Here is a 25,281-nt window from a genome sequence, read left to right as displayed (position 1 = left end):
TCGGCTTAGAAATGGAGATGAGCACCACACCCTAGAGTCGGACATGACTGGTTGGGGACACCTTTACCTTTTTCTCCTCAGCTCTAGACAGTGTAGCCAGTAGCGAGGGATGATGGGAGTTGTAGGCTAAAACATCTAGACAGAAGGGGCCATAGTTTACTGGTGGAGCACCTTCTTTGCAGAAGGTCTTTGTTGTTTATTCGGTCAGTCACTTCCGACTCTTCGTGACTTCATGGACCAGCCCACGCCAGAGCTTCCTGTCAGCCGTCGCCACCCCCAGCTCCCCCAAGGTCGAGTCCGTCACCTCCAGAATATCATCCATCCACCTTGCCCTTGGTCGGCCCCTCTTCCTTTTGCCTTCCACTTTCCCTAGCATCAGCATCTTCTCCAGGGTATCCTGTCTTCTCATGATGTGGCCAAAGTACTTCAGTTTTGCCTTTAATATCATTCCCTCAAGTGAGCAGTCTGGCTTTATTTCCTGGAGTATGGACTGGTTTGATCTTCTTGCAGTCCAAGGCACTCTCAGAATTTTCCTCCAGCACCACAGTTCAAAAGCATCTATTTTCCTTCGCTCAGCTTTCCGTATGGTCCAGCTCTCGCAGCCATCGGTTACTACGGGGAATACCATTGCTTTCACTATGCAGACCTTTGTTGTCAGTGTGATGTCTCTGCTCTTCACTATTTTATCAAGATTTGTCATTGCTCTCCTCCCAAGAAGTAAACGTCTTCTGATTTCCTGGCTGCAGTCAGCATCTGCAGTAATCTTTGCACCTAGAAAGACAAAGTCTGTCACTGCCTCCACGTTTTCTCCCTCTATTTGCCAGTTCTCAATCAAGCTGGTTGCCATAATCTTGGTTTTTTTAAGGTTTAACCGCAACCCAGCTTTTGCACTTTCTTCTTTCACCTTCATCATGAGGTTCCTCAGCTCCTCCTCACTTTCAGCCATCAAAGTGGTATCATCTGCATATCTGAGATTGTTAACGTTTCTTCCAGCGATTTTAACTCCAGCCTTGGCTTCATCAAGCCCAGCACGTCGCATGATGTGTTCTGCATACAGGTTGAATAGGTAGGGTGAGAGTATACAACCCTGCCGTACTCCTTTCCCAATCTTAAACCACTCCGTTGTTCCGTGGTCTGTTCTTACCGTTGCTACTTGGTTGTTATACAGATTCCTCAGGAGGCAGACAAGATGACTTGGTATCCCCATACCACTAAGAACTTGCCACAATTTGTGATGATCCACACAGTCAAAGGCTTTAGAATAGTCAATAAAACAGAAATAGATGTTTTTCTGAAACTCCCTGGCTTTCTCCATTATCCAGCAGATATTGGCAATTTGGTCTCTAGTTCCTCTGCCTTTTCTAAACCCAGCTTCCACATCTGGCAATTCTCGTTCCATGAATTGCTGGAGTCTACCTTGCAAGATCTTGAGCATTACCTTACTGGCATGTGAAATAAGTGCCACCGTTCGATAGTTTGAACATTCTTTGGTGCTTCCCTTTTTTGGTATGGGGATATAAGTTGATCTTTTCCAATCTGTTGGCCATTCTTGTGTTTTCCAAATTTGCTGGCATATGGCATGCATCACCTTGACAGCATCATCTTGCAAGATTTTAAACAGTTCAGCTGGGATACCGTCATCTCCTGCTGCCTTGTTATTAGCAATGCTTCTTAAGGCCCATTCAACTTCACTCTTCAGGATGTCTGGCTCTAGCTCACTAACCACACCGTCAAATCTATCCCCGATATTATTATCCTTCCTATACAGATCTTCTGTATATTCTTGCCACCTTTTCTTGATCTCTTCTGCTTCTGTTAGGTCCTTGCCATCTTTGTTTTTGATCATAACCATTTTTGCCTGGAATTTACCTCCGATGTTTCTAATTTTCTGGAAGAGGTCTCTTGTCCTTCCTATTCTATTATCTTCTTCCACCTGCACATTGCTTGTTTAAAAATAATTCCTTATCTCTTCTGACTAACCTCTGGAATTTTGCATTTAATTGGGCATATCTCCCCCTATCACTGTTGCCTTTTGCTTTCCTTCTTTCTTGGGCTGCTTCCAGTGTCTCAGCAGACAGCCATCTTGCCTTCTTGATTTTCTTTTTCTTTGGGACGTTTTTTGTTGCCGCCTCCTGAACAATGTTGCGAACTTCTGTCCATAGTTCTTCCGGGACCCTGTCTACTAAATCTAGTCCCTTAAATCTATTCTTCACCTCCACTGCATATTCATGAGGAATATTCGTGAGCTCATATCTAACTGATCTGTGGGTCTTCCCTATTCTCTTTAGTCTGATTCTAAATTGTGCAATAAGAAGTTTGTGATCTGAACTACAATCAGCTCCAGGTCTTGTTTTTACCGACTGCATAGATGTCTGCCACCTTTGGCTACAAAGGATGTAGTCAATCTGATTTCGGTGTCGACCGTCTGGTGAAGTCCATGTATAAAGTCATCTCTTAGGTTGTTGGAAGAAAGTGTTTGTTATGCACAGTGAGTTGTCTTGGCAAAATTCTATCAGCCTATGTCCTGCTTCACTTTGTTCTCCCAGACCATGCTTGCCTGTAATTCCAGGTGTCGTTTGACCACCCACCTTAGCATTCCAGTCTCCTGTAATGAAAATAACATCTTTGTTTGGCGTACTATCCAGTAGGTGCTGCAGATCCTCATAGAACTGATCTCCTTCTGCTTCTTCAGCATCTGTGGTTGGGGCATATATTTGGATCACTGTGATGTTAAATGGCTTACCCTGAACTCGAATTGAGATCATTCTGTCATTTTTTGGATTGTATCCAAGCACTGCTTTAGCCACTTTATTATTAATTATGAAGGCTACTCCATTTCTTCTGTGGTCCTCTTGTCCACAGTAGTAGATCTGGTGGTCATTTGATGTGAAGTGGCCCATTCCAGGCCATTTCAGTTCACTGACACCCAAAATGTCTATATTTAATCTTGACATCTCCCCAATAACCACATCCAATTTGCCCTGGCTCATAGATCTCATAGATCTTACATTCCAGGTTCCTGTGGTGTGTTGATCTTTAGAACATCGGATTTGTCGTTCACCACCAGCACCATCGGCTGCTAGCCGTCCTTCCGGCTTTGAGCTAGCTGCGTCATCACATCTGGGGCTAGTTGAACTTATCCACTGTTCCTCCCCAGTAGCATTTTGACCATCTTCCGACCTGGGAGTCCCATCTTCCGATGGTACACCAACATATCTCTGGTTGTACTGATCCATTTAGTTTTCATGGCAAGAATACTGGGGTGGGTTGCCGTTTCCTTCCCCAGGGATCGTATTTAGTCTGACCTCTCCGCCATGACCTTCCCGTCTTGGGTGTCCCTTCACGGTTTAGCTCATGACGTCATTGAGGTGCTCAAGCTCCAGCACCACGACAAGGTAACGATCTCTTAGGTTCTGGAAAAAGTTCTGCCTGAATCCCTAGAGAGCTGCTGCCAGCCATACTTGGCTAGATTGACCAGTGGTCTGAGTCAGTCTAAAGCAGCTTCCTATGTTCCTAGAGGGCCACTTGTTGCCCACCTCTGTGCTCCATGAATGAGCCTGCAAAAACCTCGGGCTGCCGCGCTCCCCCTCCCTTCTCCTCTTTCGTTGCCATGGATCGCTTTAGATTTTGAACAAACCATAGTTCAGTGGGACATCCAAACTTTGGAGACAGTGGTTTGTTTAAACTCTGGTCAGTGAGAACAGGCCGGGGTCTGGTTACGGATGGCAGGGAGACACGGAAGACGGCCTCCAAAGATGGCTGCGAATTTTGAGCAGGGTTGTGTGGCGGAAGGCTTCCTTTCGGGTCCCCAGGAGAAGGTGGTGGCAGAATGGATGGATGACATACCGGAAAGATGATATACCAGCATTTGATTCCCTGCTATGCTACAGCCACACGTAAATATAAATGGAGGCTTATAGCTCTGCGAACATACTCTGAGCTATCTTTGTTTTCATCTGCAAGTCCCTTGATAGCTGCCCTGGGGTTCAAACCTCCCAGGAAGTACTAGTCTCTGAACTGGGAGCCCTTCCTCCAGTAAGCAGCTGCTGCATGTGGTTAAGAGCTGAGCAAGTAAGGATTGGGGGTTGCAGGCTTGTTCCTCACACATGGTAGGAGAAACCACGTTCTTGTCCTCTGTCAGGTCTTGGGCTAGCTTTGAGACTGGACCAGTAGACACGGCCACAGACACCAAGACCAAGCAAAGGCCCATAGGCAAATGTAGAACCAGAGCCAGGAAGAAAGTTGGGCTGTAGGGCAGCAGTGGAGGACTGGAGGGGCCAGAAAGCAAGCAGGGGTCCCAGTCCAGCATTCAGGAAGAGGAAGCAGGCAAATAAGCAGACTACTCCGATTTCAGACAAGTTGCTCAGACTGATGAGCTGGCTTGGCTGCAAGAGCTGCGTAGGGCTTTGCATGTCCTCGTTGTTTTGGAGAATCAGCCGATTCAATTTAGGCTGGAGCTGCAGCCTTTTCCCGGAAGGCCTAGTCCATCTGGCCTTCTGAGGACCAAGAGTGCTAGCAGAGCGGGAAGTAGAGCACTAGTTTTGCTGAGCATGGCTGCTGGATGTCCTGGTCTGAGAGTCCCCTGCCCCGCAACGCCATACACCAGGGTCCCGGGCTGAATGTTTTAAGCACCTGGAGATTTGCACCCTTGGTGCTAGTATTGGCATGAAGGAAGAGCCTGAAATATGGAAACTGCTAATATGTCTGACGGAGCAACTAAGCATGCATCTGGGGGCTAAATTCAGAGTGATGTACTTTTAAAGCTGGGGTGTTGAATGTCTTTCAGCCCAAGGCTGAATTCCATTTTGGAGAATCTCTCGGAGGCCGCATTCCGGTGGTGGGCAGGGCCAAATGCAAAGCGGGAGGGGCCAAAATATACCAGCATATTTTTTGCTTAAAGTTCTTACTGCCAGCTTTAGGAGAGGCATTTCAGCCTTTTAGAATGGGGAAAGAACTGCACAAAAGCCAGGAAACTACCAAACGAGTGGTGGTCAGGTGAAAGGGTCTGGAGCCAGGGGAAGGGGGCGTGAGCATTTGCGGAACAGATTCGGACCCCTGAGATTTTGCACCCCTGTTTTTAAGGGGGGGACAAAATTCTGCTGTAACATAGCCCAAACTCAGAAATGCAACTGAATTCTGCAACCTATATATCTTATGTAATTTAAGCCAAATAGCTTGATTGAGCTAACATTGCATAGATCATTCTGCTGTTTTTACAGTTTTTCATGATTGCTTCTGGAGAAGGGGCAAAGAGCTACGCAGTCCTCCTAATTACTGGAAACTATTATTATTAATATAACATCATGACTATACCTGGCACTTTATGGAGTAATGTCAGCAAACAAGGACAAATTGCTGCCCCAAGGAGCTTACAGTTGAAACAGACAGGGGAGACAATAGAGGGAAGGGAACATGGGAGGAAAGACAGAGAAAAACAGGGGAATGGATATGAGCAAACAGAGCTACACATTCAGGAGCCTTTTTTCCAAACTGGATTCCTCCAGATGTTTTGGGCCACCATCCCCCATCATCCCAGACCATTGACAATGCTTGCTAGGGCTGATGGGAGTTGTAATCCAAAGCATCTGGAGACACTCAGGTTGGGGAAGGCTGGGTTAGACTGCTGCACTGAAACCAAGGAGACTTAGGTTCAAATCCTCACTCAGCTTGAAAACTTACTGAGTGACACTGGGGCCAGTCACTATTTCTCAGCCCAACCTACATTACAGGTTTGTTGCAAGGATAAGAGGTGGGGAGACACTATATACACTACCCTGAGTTACTTGGAGGAAGGATGGGATAAAAATGATAATTAGGTTTTGTTTCTGTTGGGAATAAGACTACGATCCTATACATACTTACTTGGGAATAAGTCCCACTGAACTGGGTTTAAGACAAAGGCTTGACAACCAAAGTACAGGTTGAGTACGGATTGTTGAATTGTGGGTTGTCTTTACATACGAACCCTGCACTATGGTTTAACTATGGGTTGTTAACCACAAACAACCCAGGAAGAGAACCCATGCTTTCTTGTTGGGTTGTGAATGCTGCGTTGTTCAACCATAGGGCAGGGTTTGCACATAATGACAACCCACAATTCTATATGAACAGTGACATGATTCAATGACAACCCATATTTAACTCCTGCTCTGGGTTGTCGCTACATGAAAACTAAATCAAAGACTGGTTTGAGGAATGATTTGAGGGAAGGAGAACTCATTCAGGAAAATGGGCTGACCTGCTTTCTAGCGTATCTTGATCAAACGTGGATGCTACCAGTCCCATTTTTTCGGTGTTGGGGTCAAGCCACATATTACATTACTTGTATAGCATGTAGCTGAGCCTATGAGAGCTGAACCGCCCAGAGAACTTCGGCTATTGGGTGGTATAGAAATGAAATAAATAAATAAATAAATAAATAAATAAATAAATATTCTCTCTCTCTCTCTCTCTCTCTCTCTGTTTTACTTGAGAATAAATGTGCTCAGCCTCAATTTGGATCAAGACCAGCATGCAACGGGAGGGAAGGATTAAACCTTCCCCCCATCCGTTTGCTTCCTGGACCCCCACCCCCACGCAAGGATTAAAAAGAAGTGGGGGAAAGCCTCCATTGACCTCAGTCCAAACTGGGGCTGCACAGACTTACTCTCAAGGAACAAAAAGGCTCAGCTACACATTGGGCAATTATTGTTAACATGTAGTTCAACCCTTATTCTGATTATACATGCCGGAGTTCAAAGGAGTTGTTGGTTTCACCCAAGCAGGTTCTAGAAACAAAAGGCTCAGCTACACATTGGGCAATTAATGTAACGTGTAGTTCAACCCTTATTCTGATTACACACGCCAAAGTTCAAAGGAGTTGTTGGTTTCACCCAAGAAGGTTCTAGAAACAACGATCTGGCTTTGAAATGTGTGGAGGGAGGCTTCCTGCACAGGGACAGTTTATGGCTGTGCTCTCAGATGACTGTCAGTCTTTCTCTCAGCCTTGCGCTACAGAATGGCTGTTTTGTTTCCCTCCACAGTGTATGCGCACAAGCAGGAACTCCCTCAGTATTCCCACACATCCCGGTTCCCTTCGGCCATGGTAGTCACGGATACCAGCAGCATCAGTTCCTTAACCAATATGTCTTCCAGTAAACAGGTAAATGAGGAGTCAAGTCTTGCTAAGGGAATCAGGGGTGGGCAGCCTTTTCATGGGGTGAGCAGCCTTCTCGTGGGGTGAGGGGGCTACATTGGCCACGGCAGAAACCTTTGGGGGAGTGCAAAAGTGGCCGGGGCTGCTGGTGACTGGAGCCAGAGCACACACACACATTCAGCTTCAGGACTGCTGCAGAGAAACAGTGACCTTGATCCAGATTGCTGGGGGCAGGGAGGGAAGAGGCTTCAATTTTGCCCCCCGCTCCCCAGCAGTCTTGATCAGGATAGCTGGGGTTGGGGAGAGAAGAGAGGCTGATCAGCTGTGTTGCGGGGAATAGTGGGCGGGTTCCGCAGGCTGCTCAGAGAGTGGCTGAGGGCCGCATGAGGCCCGTGGGGTACGGGTTGCCCACACATGCGCCAAATTAAGTTACAGCTTCGAAACATAGCCTGATGTGAGCTGGAGTTCTGCCAGTTCACACACAAGGGTGGCTCTGGCCTAAATGATGGAGAACGCTGGTGTACCTCTAGGCTTGCTAAGGTCGCCTGAGGCGCAGGAGGCGGGGCCTGGGAGCTAAGGGGTTGTGCTTAGTAGGATGAGGCAGGGCCTAATGGTTCCTAGCAAGGCCAATGGATGACACTTGTTGGGCCAGGGGGAGAGCTGCAGGGGTGGAACTTGATGGACATGGGGCAAAGCAAATAGTACAAGCTCTCATGCTAAGCAGAAAGTTGCCTTGCATTAAGGGAAAGAAGGACTGAAGGGTTCAGCTAGACTTCCCAGGAAAAGTGGATCTTGGGGTGGAGGGGTGGGGGTGGGAGATGTGTCTCAAACAAACCATTGTACATTTTGCAGCAATAAGTGAGGAGGGAAGCCAGTATGAAGCCAAATACTGGAAAAGTTGGGTGAGGACAACCTGGCCCTTAAACCTGCCCACTTTATGGAAGTTCTGAGCTATATCAACCTGAAAGGAAGGAAGAAAAAAAGAGGGTTCCTTTTTGCTGTAAACCTGCCATGATGCTTTTCGCGATGAAAAATTATTCCAGAGCAGACAAAAGGGCTTCTTTTCTTACTTTGTGTCTGTGTGTGCGCGCGTGTGTGTGCACGCCTATTTCAAAGGCAGCTTTGCAGAGTGTGAGAAATATGTGGCCTCTATCGATTAGTAGATAGGTAGGAGAGAAAACCTTGAACTTCTCAACAGATAAGCTTCTGCACTTAAAAAAAACACACCTCGGTGTGCCAAAAAAAATAGTAATGGGGTGGGTTCAAGAATGTTTGGAATGAGAGTTTGGATTTCCAACGAGGACCAACATTTCCTGGAGTGTGCTCAGAGCTTGCAGAGCTGATGAGAAGTCTGTGGGTGCTTCTAGTTGGGCTTGCATGAGTGTCAGATTCATCAAATCCATGTGCCTGACCCCACCCTGCTAAGTCACTATGAGCATCTCACACTTAAAACGGGGCTTTCTGCTGCTTCTGCTTTAAATGCAGGATCACAATGGACTCCCTTTACGCTTCCTTCACCCCCCTTTCCCCCTCCTTTTCCTCCTTATCTGAGCCTTCCATATGTTTCATTTTTATTTATTTATTAAATTTCTTAATCACCTATCTGGTCCGTCACCTAGCCACTCTGCGCGATGTACAACAATGCAATTTAAAACACTACAATTACACATTAAAACATTGTCTAAAAATACCCTAACCCACCCCAAATGCCTGCCTGAACAACCAAGTTTTCAATGCTTGTTGGCGGAAGCTCATTAAAGAGGGAGCATGGCAGAGTTCCCTCTGGAGGGAGTTCCACAGAGTGGGGGCCACCACAGAGAAGGCCCTCTCCCTCGTCCTCACCAGCCTAGCTGTCCTGGCTGATGGGACAGAGAGAAGGCCATCCGAGGCCGATCTTGTTGAGCGGCTTGTCTGATGTTGCTGGAGGCGCTCCTTGAGATAGGTCTCGCTCCTCTGATTGTGGCTTTTCCTTTTGCACGGAAGAAACTCAAGCGCAGTAATTTCATAGCTCATTATCTCCGATCTTTTAAACAATGGAATCAAGGTCACTTAGTGCAGGAGACGCCCTGGAGTTTCACAATGTCATCTAAAAGGCCCCGCACACTTCCGTGAGGGAGCAATCTCAATAGCAGGATAAAACCTCTGTGTGAAGAAGCCCTATGTTGACTGCTGCTAGTTCTAATAGACTAGCACAATCTTCTGGACAGCCTAGTGACCGTAGCCACTCGCATTCAATGAGATCTGTGTGAACCCCCCTTGAGAAATGTTGCTCCTTATCAAAGCTCCAATTTCTTTCAAGATTCATCCAATCATTTTCGTTTGAGACAAAAGACAAATCATTGCCGAACCTCACCCAGTCTCCAGCAATAACAGCCTAGGGACACACATCCCCCAAAACATTTTGCTAGTCTTGTGAAAAGATACTTTTGGCTCCTCTTCTAGATGGCGTGTCTGAGAAAGAACCCCCAAATCCACTTAATATTTCACTTGAGGTTAAATGTTGGTGGCAACTTTATGATTGGCATTCTTGGTGCTGCCTCTAAATGAGGATGAGCTTAGTAGTCCTTTGGGAACCTGCGTAGCTTGACTTACGGGGGGCGGTGTATCCTTGTCATCTCCATCTTTTGTGATGCTCTCCTGTAACTACAAGGGGCATAATTTGGCTAAAATTGGGGTGAAGTCAGAGGGTGAGGCTTGAGCATTTAATGTAGGGCCTCCTTAACTTCTCCCCCTATCATTCGAGCATTGCTACAGAGAGACCTGAGCTGTGAACTTCTCTGCCTCCTCTCCTGCCCCGTGACTTACATCACGCCACGCTCTCCCTCCTGCCTTCTGGTTATTATTGCTTGTCTCCGCAATAGAAAGACAGAGGTCTCCATTGTGCCCATTTTACAGATGGGGACCTGAGGCCGAGAGAGAGTAATTTAACCGAGGTGACTCAAGTTCATGGCTGTGGAGATGGAGGCATCAGTCCATGTCCTTCTCACCCAATTGCCTACCTGCTGGGCTTTTATTTCCAGCTTCCAGCTGCTTGTTGTCTCTTGCATTATTGGCTTTGAGGGCAGTAAACTAGCAGTAAATTCAACGCAGATAAAAGAAAGCCCTTTGCACGGTGAATAATCAGCCTAGGGAATTTGCTGCTAAAAGATGTGGTGAGGGCCAGGGCCGGATCCAGGTTTTTGAGGGCTCTTGGGCAAGACACCCTCAATGGGCTCCCTCCCTCGGGAAGACTTCCTTTGCACCACCATTGTCACCAGCTGCTCTTGCCTCACCTCCTTTTCCTCATCATGGCTGCCGCTTGCTTGCGTGACAGGCAGAGAGCCAGCGGGCAAGCAGGCCGTGGCATCTCCTGCTCCTCCTTCTCACCAACTCTGTTGTCTGGGCCAGAGCGAGAGGCAGGGGAACAAGCTGGTTGCAAGGCTGAGGGGGAAGACCAAGTCCAGGGGGCTCTTGTCAGTGGGCCCCTGCTGGGGTATGGGCCCTTGGCAGGTGCCCAACCAAGCTTACTCTTGATTCCAGCCCTGGTAATGGCTCTCAGCTTGGGCAGCTTTAAAAGGGAATGAATGAGACGAATTCATGGAGCAGGAGAGAGGTCTGTCAATATTTATAAGCTATACATGGAGCCTCCAGGTTCAGAAGCAGTCTATTTCTGAACACCAGTGAAGGGGGCTATTGTCTTCTTGAAAGGAGCTGGCTGGCTACTCTTGGGAAAAGACTCTAGACTAGATGGGCCTTTGGTCTGTTACAGACAGTTCAGGTCCCATCAACATCTATGTAAAATCAGTGTGCATGTTTTTTTAAAATGTTTAACTCCAGCATTACTTTACACCAGGGCTGTTGAACCTCTTTCAGCCCAAGGGCTGAATTCCATTCCAGAGAAGCTCTTGGGGGCCACATTCCAGAGGTGGGTGGGGCTAAAGGCAAAAAGCACAGGGCCAAAACAACAGCCTATTTCAACCTTTTAGGGCATTTTTGCACGAGGCTTTTATTGTGCGCTCGTGATTGGTCATTCATGGTTTTTTGTGGATCCTTTACATGACGCTGTCAACCTCCAGGGCCCCTCCCATGCTTTCTGGCCATTATAGCGACATTATTCTTAATGGGGACAATGCAATAAGAGATTTTACTGTGCTTTGAAGCACGATACATTTCCAGTGAATTTCCCGCTATATTGAAGCTATACCACATCCCCATCTAGTGGCTGTATAATGAACCATAGAGAATCATAGAATAGTAGGGTTGGAAGGGGCCTATAAGACCATCGAGTCTAACCCCCTACTCAATGCAGGAATCCAAGTCAAAGCATCCCTGACAGATGGCTATCCAGTTTCATCTTGAATGCCTCCAGTGTGGGAGAACCCACCACCTCCCTAGGTAACTGGTTCCATTGTGGAACTTGCCCAGAAAGAAAATAACCCCGAGGAAAAAAAAATGTGTAAAGGAGTCGATCTTAATCCCGTACAGAATCCAGAAGCAGAAGCTCCGGTAAGGGTGCGAGATTTCAGCCTTGTGTGGAGAAGCCCTAAGAATGGTGGTGGTCTTGGTGGGAACTACGCAAAAGCCAGGAAACCACTGAGTGATCACCAGTTGGTGGAAGTGGGTGGGGCCGGGGAAAGCGGTGTGGCTATCTGGGGGACCCTGGAAGGCTGGATTGGGACCCAAGGTGGGCTGGATTTGGGCCCTGGGCCCACTCACTTTCCTTGAACCTCATTTGCCACTTTGTGGCCTGTGCACCTGGTCTGGCGAGCTCCTTGTGGAATTCTTCACATTCTGCTTGGGTTTTCACACCATCCTGTGTAATTGAGTTATCTGGGAATTAAGTCTCCACTGGTGGGGAGAGTATCAGGCCTGAGCAACATTGATCTCCCTGTATTTGAAGGCAAAGGGGCTGTTTTCGAGGCCCGCCACTCCCGTTGGGTTCCCAGCCTTTGTAACCAGTCAGGGAAACAGCTTGCCTCCCAATCGCCATTAGTCAAGCAACCAGGCGCGTCGGTGCTCCTGGGGAAGACCATTTCCTTCGAGAGGCTCTATCGATTCATCTGCCACGCGCTCAACCCTAACTTTGCCCTTGATTGATTATTCCATCTTGCCCTCCAGTTGACTTTGATGCTTGCCTGTTGAAACAAGCCCGCCGAAATTCAGGAAGCGTTCCCTTAATCAAAATTCAGCAAGATGCTACTTGCTCAGCCTTGCTGGGGAGCCTAGCGGGGGCTTCAGTGGCGGCGAAGAAAACTCAGTCTACCTTGAAAGAAAGCTGATTGGGATAATCACCAGCAGTCAGCCGTTTCCCATATATCCCTAAGAACAAGTCTATTCAGCACAGCAACTCCGAGCATCTCCAGTTCCCACCACTAAAGACGAGAGGGATGTTCGTTGCTACGAATTCCCGGTTCTTTATTCATAAATTCAAAATACAGCTGCACAATAAAGAGCCTCAGTAAGTGGATATGCTCATGCACAACCCAGAATAAGGTTTGCACTAAGGGCATATGCACCTCAGTTCCTTATTGAGACCAACCATGCACTGCTCCGTTTCAAACTTTCACATAAAGAACTGGGAACTGGTAATCAACTTCAGCCTCATTGACAAAAGCCATTTGGAAATGCCTTGAAAATTTCACGGAGAAATCCTGTTTCCTCAAGTGTCAGGAAATGCGATTTCTTTCCCACTCCCCATAATGCTTCTGCTTCTCCCCAAGGTAACGTTTAATGGATGACTTATAACCTCTGCATCTCTCTTTTTCTAGTGTCCACTTCAAGCTTGGTGATGCTCCACACTTCACTTCCTTTGCATCTAGCAACCGGAATTGATTTTTGTCCACATCATCCTGCCAGTGACCGACGAAAGAGTCTTGGGGCCCAGAGAGTTGCCATAGCAAAGCTCGGACTGCTTTTCCAGCCCACTCAATCTGGAGAGAGGGCAGGGAGTTTCAAAACAACACCTTTGGGTGACCTGTGGTAACGGGATCAAAAATCGCAGCCGCGTGGCCCCGGTCCCCAAAGACAGGGTTTTCCCCACAGTATTTTCCAAGACTTCTCATCTTAAGGATTTCAGAAGTATTTTCCTTCCCAAGGGCATTCCTTTCTTGCAAGAGACACAAGAACAAAATGGATACTGAACTGAGAAGGAGCGTGGAGAGAGTGCAAAGTTGATGATCAATCATATTTATAAAGTTACATTCCTCTGCCAAAGTGGACTGGAGGGAGAGTTTGGAGCTGTTACTTCAGGTTGCAAAGGAGGATTCCCCTGTGCCGTTGAACTGAGCCGACTGAACTGTATATAGAGGAACTCCATTTCTTGGCTCCTCTCTTTCCCTTCCCCATGGTCTATCCACAGAGATTTATATTAAAGGAAGTTAATGTCCAATGGATGTATAAGAAATTAAGTGCAATGTTCCACACCTGTACATAGCGTCACAAGATCTATTATTTCTCTTTTGTTTTGTTTTGTAAGGACAAGATTTAATTTGCAATGTTCCTTGGTTGTTGTTTTTGATGAACACTAGAGGAAAAAAAAACCTTGGCGAAGGATGATAATTTAGCGGCATTTTGTATGATGTGTTTTAGATGGGGGGGGTGTGGAAAGTGTCAGTGCCTTTCCACAGTGGCATCAAAGGTAGGTGTGGTCGGGCACTTGCCAAGGGCCCACACCCCAGCAGGGGCCCACTGACCAGAGCCCCCTGGACTTGCTCTTCCTCTTGACCACTGCAACCTGCTTGCTCACCTGCCTCTTGCTCTGGCCCCGACAACGGTGGTAGTGAGAAGGGGAGCAGAGGTGCCACAGCCTGCTTGCTCCCTGGCTCTCTGCCTATCAAGCCAGCAAGTGGGAGCCATGATGAGGAAGAGGAGGGGGAGCAAGGGCAGCTGGTGACCATGGCCGTGAGGAGGTGGACTCACTGAGGGAGGGTGTCTTGCCCAAGGGCTGTCAAAACCAGTGCAGCCAGCACAGGCTCTGGGCCAACTGTCAAAAGTGAGGACAGGAAGCAGTGTTCAAAGTATTGGAAATAAGGTAGGGGTGCTTAATAAGATCTATCAGCCCCCCGATCTCTTCTAATTTTAGCCAAATCACGCTACCCCTGACTGTAGCCTTGTAAACGTAGTTAAGAGCGGTATTCCAAAAGGCAGGCAGGCAGGCCTTCCCCACTCCCCCTAATCCAAGCGCTACTTCACAATGGGTGAATGGCTAGTCTAAGCTTTGAGTTTATTGCTACTATAGACGTATGAGCTGAGTAGTTGCTCCATCTCCCCGGGGGTGCTGTAGTTCTGTGAAGGGGGCTGTCACGACCCCTGCCTTGGACTCAGAGACAGAGGGCTTCTCCACATGGGGCTGTTATCCTGCAATTGAGATTGGTCACTCACAGAAATTTGCGGGTCCTTTACATGATGTCGTCAACCTCCAGCAACTCTCCTGTGGTTTCCGACCATTTCCACGGCTTAATTTGAAACGGAAATCATGAGCTAATAAAAAGAAGCGGGTTGAATCAGTTTGAATTTGTCTATGTAAAGAGGAAGTGGGGCTATATCAACAACGCCATCTAGTGGCTGCATAATGACACATATAGAACTTGCAGATAAGGGGGGAAAGGTGATGGGGGAAAGGGAAGCGCATGTAAAGAGCCAATCTTAATCCTGCGAAGAATCTGGAAGCAGAAGTCCTGGTAAAATGGAGGGATAAAAAGCCTCTGTGTGGAGAAGCCCAGAGGATGAGCTAGTTAACCCTAGATCACCACTGCAACCTGCAGAGGTGCAAGGCACCAGATCCTGATATCCAGTCCACTCCTGGCTGTTGAGACTCCCGAGATGGGACTGAGCCCCATTGCATGAGGCACTTCTCTCGCTCCAGAGCCTCTGAGGGTGACCAGTTGCAAAAGAGGACAGGACTGCTGCACCTTTAATAGTTGTGCAGAAGAGGGAATTTCAGTGGGTGTAGTTTGTCCAGCAAGCTCAAATGCCCTCTTCTGCACAGCAATTAAAGGGGCAGGAGCTCTGCCCTGTCTTGCAACCTTGGGTACAGGGAGCACATCCAGCAGGGACTTGACTCCAAAGTTGGTGGGCCATCCCTTGAAGGATCTCCAATCCTCAGAGAAGGGGGTGTAGGCTTGGAGGGGCATGGAATGGTTATTCCCCCAACCCTGGACTTGTGTCTACATCAGCTTTCCCCGAGTCAGTGCCCTCCAGATCCTTTGGATTATGACTTCCGTCTATTCATTTGGATTTATTTCATTTTTATCCTTGCCTTCCTCCAAAAGGCAACACACCTGGTTTCCTTGTTCCTCACCAGGTCATTTTAGATCTTGGACTTAATGGTTTTATTACGGGGGGGGGGGGTGTCTTTCAATGGCCATCTGTATTACTTCATTTGTGAAGCAAACAACTAACGTTTGTCCCCCCACTCCCTCCAACTGCCATTCCATGCTTCCAAACTGCTTCTACATTCCTGATACGCCTGCTTGCCAACCCCGATATAACCCCCCCACACACACTGAGCACGTGTGCAGTTTTGCATTTTAAACTTGCTTAAATCATAGCACCGTCATGACGGCAGGAATAAAATGGAGTTTGTTTCTGCACCTGCCACTCTCTGGGTGGTCATTTTGGCTTTGAGGCCCTGCACTTTAGCTCTAAACTCTAGCCCTCGCTGCACCACTCTGTGCCTCCCACCTCCCACCTCCATTTTATCTTCACAACAACCCTGTATGGTCTGATCAACACCTAACAACAACCCTGAACATGATTTATCATTGAACCATGGGTGGTTGTTATGTGCAAACCCTGCGCCATGGTTTGACTATGGGTTGTTAACCACGAACAACCCAGGAAGAGAACCTATGGTTTGTTGTTGGGTTGTGAACTCTTGGAGCTTTTACGTGCAAACCAGGTTAGCGATGGCCAAGTTCACCCAGCAAGCTTCATGGTTGTGGAGGGCAAATTAGAACGTGGGTTTGCCCTGATTTGGCACTCTAGCTACTACACTACACTGCTTCTCTTGTGTGGCTGCCATGCATTTCCTGTAATGCACAAGTTGATCCTCAGCATCCTCATCAAATTACATTTTTCAGAATTCTTGTCTGGCAGTCGGAGCCAGGAGAAGGGGGAGGTCTGGCAATGGAATTATATAAAACTAATCTAAATGTGTAGTGTAGATATGAGGTCGCCACCTGACCAGAAACAACTGGTGTGGCCTGCTCTTGTGCCTTGTCAGCCGCTCGACCTATAACTATCAGGAGGTGTAGGTTTTCCCTGCATGGAGGGAAACAGGATTGCTTGTTCATGTCTGCAGATCAAGCTAGTGTTAAAGGAGAGGGGCACAACCTGGTTAAAAAACAAAAAAAAATGGCAGCTCAGTGAAATAACTGAACAATGGATTCAGACTTCCATGTGAGCACTGTGGAATTCTGCCATTGTGTGCTTCCCCGAAGGGCTGCTGGTCCCATCACAGTCCCAACTGCTGCTCCTAACAACGCAAAATAGCTCTGGGTGGTACTTAATTAAATCTGTTGTCACTTTAATGCCAGTGCTAAGCAAACAGGGCTTGCATCTGTACATATAATACACTCAGATAATGCAGGGCCAACTCTAGGATTGATGCCCCCTTTTTAAAATGGTGGGCTGAGCACCATCTAGGGTGTGTGTGGGGGTCCTTGGGGGCTTACAGTGGTCATGCTGGTTCCCGAATGGAGCTGAGTCGACTTCTGGGGCCTTGTTTGAACAAACATGGCCACGGACATGATCCTGTTAGAAGAGGGCAGCCACTTATGAGTCACTGAAAAATGAGGAAAAGGCACCACCATTAAAAGAGGGTGCCGTTTTGCATAAGATGTGCATGTTCTAATTTATATGTATAGATGCACATTTGGAAATAATTACTATTATTTAAATAGAAATACAATACATCTCACCATATTTATTTATTTATTTTTATTTATTACATTTATATCCCACCTTTCTTCCATCATGGAACTCAAGGTGGCTCCAAATGGTTCCCAGGTGGTCTCCCCTCCAAGCACCGACCAGACCCAGACCTGCTGAGCTTCAGCAAGGTGGCCGCCCCATGTGCCTTCAGGCGATGCCCTGGGATTATAGTGAGGAAGACTGACCAGGTGACCTGTGTTCCTGCTCCGTCTGCGAGCTGTTGGTGGTCCACGTTCAAGCCCTCTCCTCTCCCTTTTTATTTATTTATTCTTTATCTTGAAACTGGACTAGGACTTGAAAGCCCTTAAATAGAGGATGCCTTCAAATAGAGGATGGTCCTCTCTAAAGTAGGACATATGGCTACCCTAGGGTTTTTTTTATTTTTAAGGTAGGTGTCCAGAGTGGGTCCGGCTGGGGTTTGGGGACCCTAGCAGCTGCCCTAAGATACCAGGTTGTGGTGCCAGGCCTGTACACATGCCAAGATAATTCATTTCTTACACTTATACCCCACATTTCCTCCCAGGCAGACAAGACAGCATATAAGGCAGCTTTTCCCAACGCGGCATCCTCCAGATGTGCCGGACTACAATTCCCATCACAACAACCGCTGGCCATTCTGGCTGAGGATGATGTAAGTTGCAGTCCAAGACTTCTGGAGGGCACTGGGTTCAAGAAGGGTGGTACAGGGCTCCACTCAGCCATTCTTCTTCTAACGCAGATTCCGTGACAAAGGCCGTTTCATGATCAACAGAGGTTTTTTATGAGGCAGGGTAATTATTTTATGGTTTTAGAAAAAAATGCTTTATAAGGGCATTTCCTCTGGATGACAATTTCACCTAACAACACGAGATGGCTCTGGATAACTCCATGTTGATGCTTGCAGCGGCATGGCTTTGGGGAGCTTGCCAAACAAAAAGCCATCATTTACATTTAGGGTTATTACCCAACCCTCTACCCTAATGATAAACGAGAGGGTAAAATGAAATAAAATTAAATTAAATTGACCAGCCTAGCCCCAAGCAACAGCCAGGGAGGGAGCAACTGCCGGGGCTCGCTTCGCCCCGCCCTGCCAGAAAGGACATTCTGCTCCAACCGGCGGTTCCCGGGGACTGCAGACTCTGGACTCATCCGACAGCCAGAGAACCAAGGTCCATTTGGAGACTGCACCTCCTCGACTCCCAGGGTAAATGTCATGCCAGGGGGAAACCAAACTAGCCTCATACATTGGCCAGAGAAAGAACAACTGCAGGGAGCTTCTTTTGCCCTTCCTTCCTAGAAAGAACACCAAGGAGAAGTTTGAAACTAAGAACTGGTGCCTGAGTTTTTTCACCAAGAAGAAGTTTGAAACTAAGAACTGGAGCTGAGTTTTTGCTTTTTTCCTCCTCCCTCCCAGTTCCTTCTTCTTTTGTGTCGTTTCTTTTAGATTGTAAACCTGAGGGCAGGGACGTTCTTAATATTAATCTAGGTAAGCTGTTCTGGGAGCCCTTTTTGGCTGACGAGGGGGGTAACAATGCTGTAAACGAAATCATAATCATCAATAAGGGCAGGGTCTTAATATTAATCAATATTAATCAGTATTAATCTTTGACATGTAATATTACATTACATTAATCTGTAATGTAATACATTAACATGTAACGTAATGTAAACAAAATCATAATCATAGATCAGGCTAAAGTATCTGGGTCTTTTTCATTTAGAAAAAAAAAACAGACCATGGAGGGGTGGGGACATGCGAGTCTGGCTCTAGCGTTTGGGGGGCCATGGAAAAGCTGGCTTTGGTGGTCCCCTTTCCTGTGCCTGCTGCTGCTTGAGTCACTCCTCATGCTTGCCCACAAGCCACTGGGCTTATCCAACAGTGGTGGCCAGGTTGCTTTTTTCCCCTCCTCCCTCCCAATCCCTTTTCCTCTTGCTCCAGGAGAGAGCGGAGGACAGAAAGGCCTGGCGTGCTGTGGTCCATGGGGTCACAAAAAGTCGGACACGACTTAACGACTGAACAACAACATGTATTTTCAGTTCTAAGCTTGAGGGCAGGGAATTGTCTTAGTGTTAATCTTTGCAAGGTGCTCCGGGGGGCTTTTTTGGCTGAAGAGCAGGTAAAAATGCTGTAAATAAATAAACAAATAAATAATAAGGAACACAACTGAGCCCCTGGCCTGATGGGAGTAGGCGGCTGCCCTTTGAGCTGTACTCAGGACTGGCTCATGACCAACGTGGCCATGATTTATTATGCTGGTGTTATTCTGCATACCCAGTTATTGCAGCCTTTCCCAACCTGGTGCTGTCCAGATGGATTGGACTGGGTATGATGGGGGTTGTAGTCCAACCCATCTGGACGGCACCAGGTTAAGGAAGACCGGGACCGTTCGCTTCTGCGATTATCCTTCGAAAAGGCCACACGCCGTCAAGCAGAAGAGCCAGGATAGGTACCGCAAGACTTCTCATCCAGTGGCCCCGATGAGAAGATGCTGATCAGGAAGGAACCAGGTTGGCAACTGTACTGAAAATTCTGCTGTGAGGCCAGGGACCCATCGGCGGCTGCGGCGAACGTCCCAAAGCCGATGGGAAAAGCAGATGACCTCTGGCTCACCGCCCCCAGAAGAAAGTGAGGCCCAGCCCACACCTGTTCAGACAGGCAAATCCTCTTTGCCAACAGACCTAGTGTTTGCTCTGCAGCAGCACCGGTGAGATTGGCGGGCAGATCAGCTGGGTCACAGCGAGTTTACCGACTCCTACTGTAGCCCTGGCATTAGGGCCTTTGACAGTGCAGCAGCTCTGTTTTGGGGGGCAGGGCGGTATGATGCCGGCACTCCACACATCGAGGTCACAACCCACTTGTGAGCTGACGGACCCTGGATTTCTAATCGCCAACTCCCACACGCACCGGCCAAGCTAAAATAAAACCATATATATCCAGCACAAAATCGGGTGCTGGGTTACGATGCCTAAGTCGCCCAAACAGAGCTACTGAGAGCTCAGTGCCACTGTGACATTCAATGCATAGCATGGAAATCAGCCTTCCCCAACTTCATGCCCTCCAGATGTTTTGGGCTTCAACTCCCATCAGCCCCAGGCAGCATGGCCAATGGACAAGAATGCTGGGAGTCGTAGTCCAAAACATCTGGAAGGGGCTATGTTCGGGGAGGCAGGTGTAGGTGATTCTTGCTTTATGTTTTACTTTAGTGTAAGTGCACAGGCCCCCAATTGGGACCACCATGCGCAGGGACAGTTGGGGGGGTGTTAAACCTTTCCACCCAGCTCCTTTCTCTCCTAAGTTTGTCCTTGCAGAAAGGGCTGAAGAAAGGAAGAAAAATAACTCAGTCAGCATCAGTGGAGTTTCCCCCTTTCTTTAGCCCCTGTGGAGAAGGGACACATTTAGGAGGGGATGCGCCATAAGTGCTGGTCCCAATTCAGATCAGGGGCCCACACGCTTACACTAAAGTAGAGCAAAAAGTTAGGATCACATATACACTATGCATTTATCATAGTGTGCAGTTTATCCCTGAGAAACAAGAGGGTGGTACAGGATACTCGGGGAAACCCCAAGGTTTGCAGAAGTAGAACAAACAAAATCTTTAGGGGAAAAAATCTAATGGGAAGAGGGAAACCTTCCAAAACAGCCCAATGATGGCCATGGAGTCATGAGAAGTCACCAGTGGAAGCTGAGGCTCCGATGTCAGCGGGGCAGTGAATCTGCTCCGGGTTTCAGTCAGAGCCAATCAGAACTCTAAAGGAAGCACCTTGGAGAGCTCCTTTAGAGTTCTGACTGGTTCTGACTGAAACCTGAAGCGGGTTCACCGCCCCACTGTCATCGGAGCCACTGGCCTCTGCTAGAAGGCATGGCAGAGCACACCATTGAGGGTGGCCATGTGTCCTTTTCTACATAGGAGAGTCCTCTATTCGCAGGGCTGCCGGAGGACTGTATTTTGGAGGCGTCCTCTGTTTGAAGGGCTGTCCAGTCTAAGACCGATTTAAAGATAATGAACCATAAGAAGTGTGTTGCCCATTAACAAGTTAGCCCTTGAACAGCAGGCTGAGTGGGTGGGCACACACACAGGTCACCTGGTCACAGTCTTCCACACTAAGGTGAGAGGTACTGTATTTCTATTTACATTAGACAGACAGACAGAGATAGATAGATAGATAGATAGATAGATAGATAGATAGATGATACAGAGAGCGAGAGAGTGCAATACGACAATGGAACCAATTACCTAGGGTGGTGGTGGGCTCTCTCATACTGGAGGCATTCAAGACGAGGCTGGACAGCCACCTGTCAGGGATGGTCTGACTGGGATTCCTGCACTGAGCAGGGGGTTGGACTCGATGGTCCTATAGGCCCCTTCCAGCCCTACTATTCTATGATTCTATATAAAACAAAACGTTTCAGCTTCCACCTTCATCAGCTGTTAAGATACAAATGCTATTTCTAAGTTCTTAACAGCTGATGAAGGTGGAGGCCACAACGTTTTGTTAGTTAAATTGAAATCTCTGTTTGTTAATCACAGTTACGTGTGTGTGTGTGTGTGTGTGTGTGTACACACACACACACTTAGTGATTAACTGAATCCTTACAGGGATCCAGAGCAAGATTGAGTTCTGTTTGTTGTTGCTTAAAAAAAAAAAGTTTCTGTCACTCTCTGTCTGTCTCTCTGTGTCATCATTATTATTTATATCCTGCCTTTTTTCCTCTTGCAAGGAGCCCAAGGCAACTGACATATTCCTCCTCCTCTCCATTTTATCCTCACAACAACCCGGCTCAAATCAGGATAAAAGATTTTTACCACACTACATGGATTAATTGACTTACCTATGTGTACTGCATTGTAAATGACCAACAACAACTGCATTGTAAATGACCACCAACAATAATTATATTATGGCCACTTTCTGCATTTCATTTCCATAAACCTCACTGTTCACAATTCTTTCCTCACCAGCCCCACCAGCATATGGACTGTATTAAAACCTGAAACTCTCCATACTACTCCATGCATCTGATGAAGTGAAGTGAAGTACAGGGCTTTTCTACATGAGGCTGTTAATGCGCTGCATCTATTTTCAGTTTTGTCACAGAACTGAGATCTGAGCACTACATGACGAGCATTTCCTTTCCTTTTTTCCACTATATAACCCCTAGGTGGCACTGTGGTATAGTAGAATGGCACAAATATACATGTGAAAAGAGGTTTTCTTTTGCTTTCACAAAGAATACCACATTTTCCCTGCTCTTAAAAAAAAAAAAAAATCACTGAAAGTGCTCTTTAGACACATAAGGGTCACAACATCATCTAAAGAACCTGTAATCAACTGTGAGTAGAGAATGAAGAACACACAATAAACACCTCCTATAGAAAAGCTCATAGTCTACAAAATCTTATGCCAGAATAAATGTATTAATCTTTAAGGTTCCACAAGGCTCTGTGTTGTTTTTGCTACAAAAGACCAACACCTGTAGCCTCTAGAAACTGCCTTTTGGGGTAATTACAGAAGGGGTGAAGGCAAAAGGAATCTACCCTGACAGAAAATTTAAAAAATAAAACAGTCACCTGGTAGATAAGACAGTCTACTCACCTCTTCTCAGTTCTAGCAGGGCACTGCTGTTTCCTCTTTGAGGAAAGACTGCCCAAGCATTATGCAGGATGAGGCAGTCTGGGGGCATTACTGAAGAGCAGGAAAGTCAATTTAGTTTGTTGTTATATATTTACCACTACAGGTGGGCACCATTAGGATTTTCTGCCTCTGATAGCAAAAGGTCTTGGATTGTCTCTGTGTGAGGGGCCTCGCCATTTCAGCACAATTCCCCTCTTTGTGAATGCAAGAAGCAATAGAGAGTTCCCCAGCATGCACTGCAAGAAGAGACACTAGTTGTGAAGGGAAAGGAGTTTCCCAGAATGCATTGCAGGGAGAGATGCTATGTGTGGAGGGAAAGGCGCTTCCCAGCATGCAATGCAGGGAGAGATGCCTAGTTGTGGAGTTTCCCAGCATGAATTGCAGGGAGAGACACTGCTGGGAGGCTAAAATGGAGAGGAGGAGGATCATGCAGGCTGCCTTGGGTTCCTCACAAGGGCAAAAAAGGAGGGATATAAATGTAATAACAATAAATGAATAAATACGTTTCCCAGAATGCATTGCAAGGCAGACGATACTTGAAGAGTAACAGGGAGCTTTATTTATCATTTAGGGCATTTTTACCCCACTCTTCAGCAGAGAAAGGCTCCCAGAGTGGCTTACAAAGATGAATATTAAGACAGTCCCTGCCCTCAGGCTTACAATCTGCAAGACATGGCACAAAAGGAAAAGGGATTGGGAGGGAGGAGGGTAAGTTTTCCCAGAATGCATTGCAGCGAGAGACGAAACGTGAGGGATGAAACCTGAGGACTGACAAGGAGTTTCCCAGCATGCATTGCAAGGGAGATGTGCTAGTTGTGGAGTGACAGGGAGTTTCCCAGCATGCATTGCAAGGGAGATATGCTAGTTGTGGAGTGACAGGGAGCTTCCCAGCATGCATTGCAAGGGAGATGTGCTAGTTGTGGAGTGACAGGGAGTTTCCCAGCATGCATTGCAAGGGAGATGTGCTAGTTGTGGAGTGACAGGGAGTTTCCCAGCATGCATTGCAAGGGAGATGTGCTAGTTGTGGAGTGACAGGGAGTTTCCCAGCATGCATTGCAAGGGAGATGTGCTCGTTGTGGAGTGACAGGGAGTTTCCCAGCATGCATTGCAAGGGAGATGTGCTAGTTGTGGAGTGACAGGGAGTTTCCCAGCATGCATTGCAAGGGAGATGTGCTAGTTGTGGAGTGACAGGGAGTTTCCCAACATGCATTGCAAGGGAGATGTGCTAGTTGTGGAGTGTCAGGGAGTTTCCCAGCATGCATTGCGGGTGGGAGATGATACTTGAGGAGTGACATTTCCTTTCCTTCACACACTGCAGGGAGAGATCAGAGTTGCTGAGTAACAGGGTGCTTTCCCAGAATGCACTGCACGAAGAGAAGCCAATTGTGAAGCAACAGGAAGTCCCCGAGAAGGCACATCAGAGGAGACGATGCCAGAGCATCTCTAGCAAACACCTTCACGCCTCCCTGTCAACAATGCTTAAATGTGGCATCAGAGCCCCTTTGATGAGGAGCTGGGTCAAAAGAGAAAAGCCATTGTGGCTGTCCTGCAGACAGCAAATACCTGCCGGTCCTTTGAAGTCTGCCAGCCAGGAGGTTTGCTTAGCCTGAGCCCCCGCTTTTCTTCGGTGGCACGCCGAGAAGATTTCAGAAGAAACTGATTGCGTTCGGAGACTCGCCTCTGTGTTTGTACACATTGTTAACTCCCCAAGCATCCGTGCTGGTGTCTGTGAGATCCATTGTTGCGTTCGCCTGGCTGGGATGGGGCGGCGCTCCGTTCCTCTTGGAGGTTTGCCCGATGAAAATAGCCACAATTGCAGTCAGTGGGGTGGACCAGGGGAGGCTGGTGGCTCCGATGTCAGTGGGGCCCTCCAGGGTTGCATGGGCCCTGGCCAATGCCCCAGTATGCCCGGTGCTGGTGCCGGCCTGGGGACATGATAGAGGTTTATGAAATGGTGGATATCGTGGAGCAAGCAGAGGAATGTGAATGCTTCCCTCTCTCTCATGTATCAGAACTTCGGATACCATCGAAAGTGATCTGCAGTAGGTTGCAGTGCATCCGCTTTGGACCTCAGTGCCTCCTTCAGGCAGAGAAAGGAGCAGAGGTGAGCAACAACAGCCTCTGTGACTGGCTGCCAACAAAGACCTTCTGGATTGGCTGGGCTTGCTATAAATAGTTGGAGCCTGGCCAGCTGGTCAACAGAGCAGTGCCTCCAGCCATGTGCACTACTTCACAGAGGGCAGTCCTCTATTTGAAGGCGTCCTCTAACTGAAGGGCTGTTCAATAACTGAAAAACAAAGAACGGTAAGAAGGCCAGTGGCTGGGGAACATGGGCGGGAGGGTGCTGTTGCACTCGTGTCCTGCTTGTGGGTTGCCTGCGGGCAGCTGGCTGGGCCACTGCGTGATGTGAACAGAATGCTGGACTAGAGGGACCCTTGGTCTGATCCACCACAGCCCTTCTTATGACTAGTTGGACCCTTGGTGTGATCCGGCAGGGCTTCGCTGATGTTCTTGTGACTAGATGGACCCTTGGTCTGATCCAGCAGGCCTCTTCTTGTGTTCTTGTGTCCTTGAGGCCAAGCAAGGCCTTCAAGTTGCCCATCAGCAATTAGCACAGCAAC

The 25,281-nt window shown here is 47.7% G+C and overlaps 1 protein-coding gene across 3 annotated transcripts in view; it reads left to right on the top strand.

Moving 5' to 3' along the window:
- Positions 1–15,704, top strand: part of HNF1B (HNF1 homeobox B) — a 77,523-nt gene extending 61,819 nt beyond the window's left edge. For 2 of the 3 annotated variants that reach the window (XM_084823313.1, XM_084823312.1), the window contains exons 8-9: positions 7,023–7,141; positions 12,883–15,704. In XM_084823313.1, the coding sequence (XP_084679439.1) occupies positions 7,023–7,141; positions 12,883–12,903 (140 nt within the window). In that variant the 3' untranslated portion in view covers positions 12,904–15,704. The remainder of the gene's footprint in view (positions 1–7,022; positions 7,142–12,882) is intronic. The other variant, XM_084823314.1, reaches the window with a different exon arrangement.
- Positions 15,705–25,281: the final 9,577 nt, after the last annotated feature.

Source organism: Heloderma suspectum, chromosome 16, assembly GCF_057233095.1.
Source record: "Heloderma suspectum isolate Gila_16-S chromosome 16, 16-S_ref, whole genome shotgun sequence".
NCBI classification, from domain to species: Eukaryota; Metazoa; Chordata; class Lepidosauria; order Squamata; family Helodermatidae; genus Heloderma; species Heloderma suspectum.
Note: the sequence above shows the minus strand (reverse complement) of the source record. Positions and strands in the feature narration are given on the sequence as shown.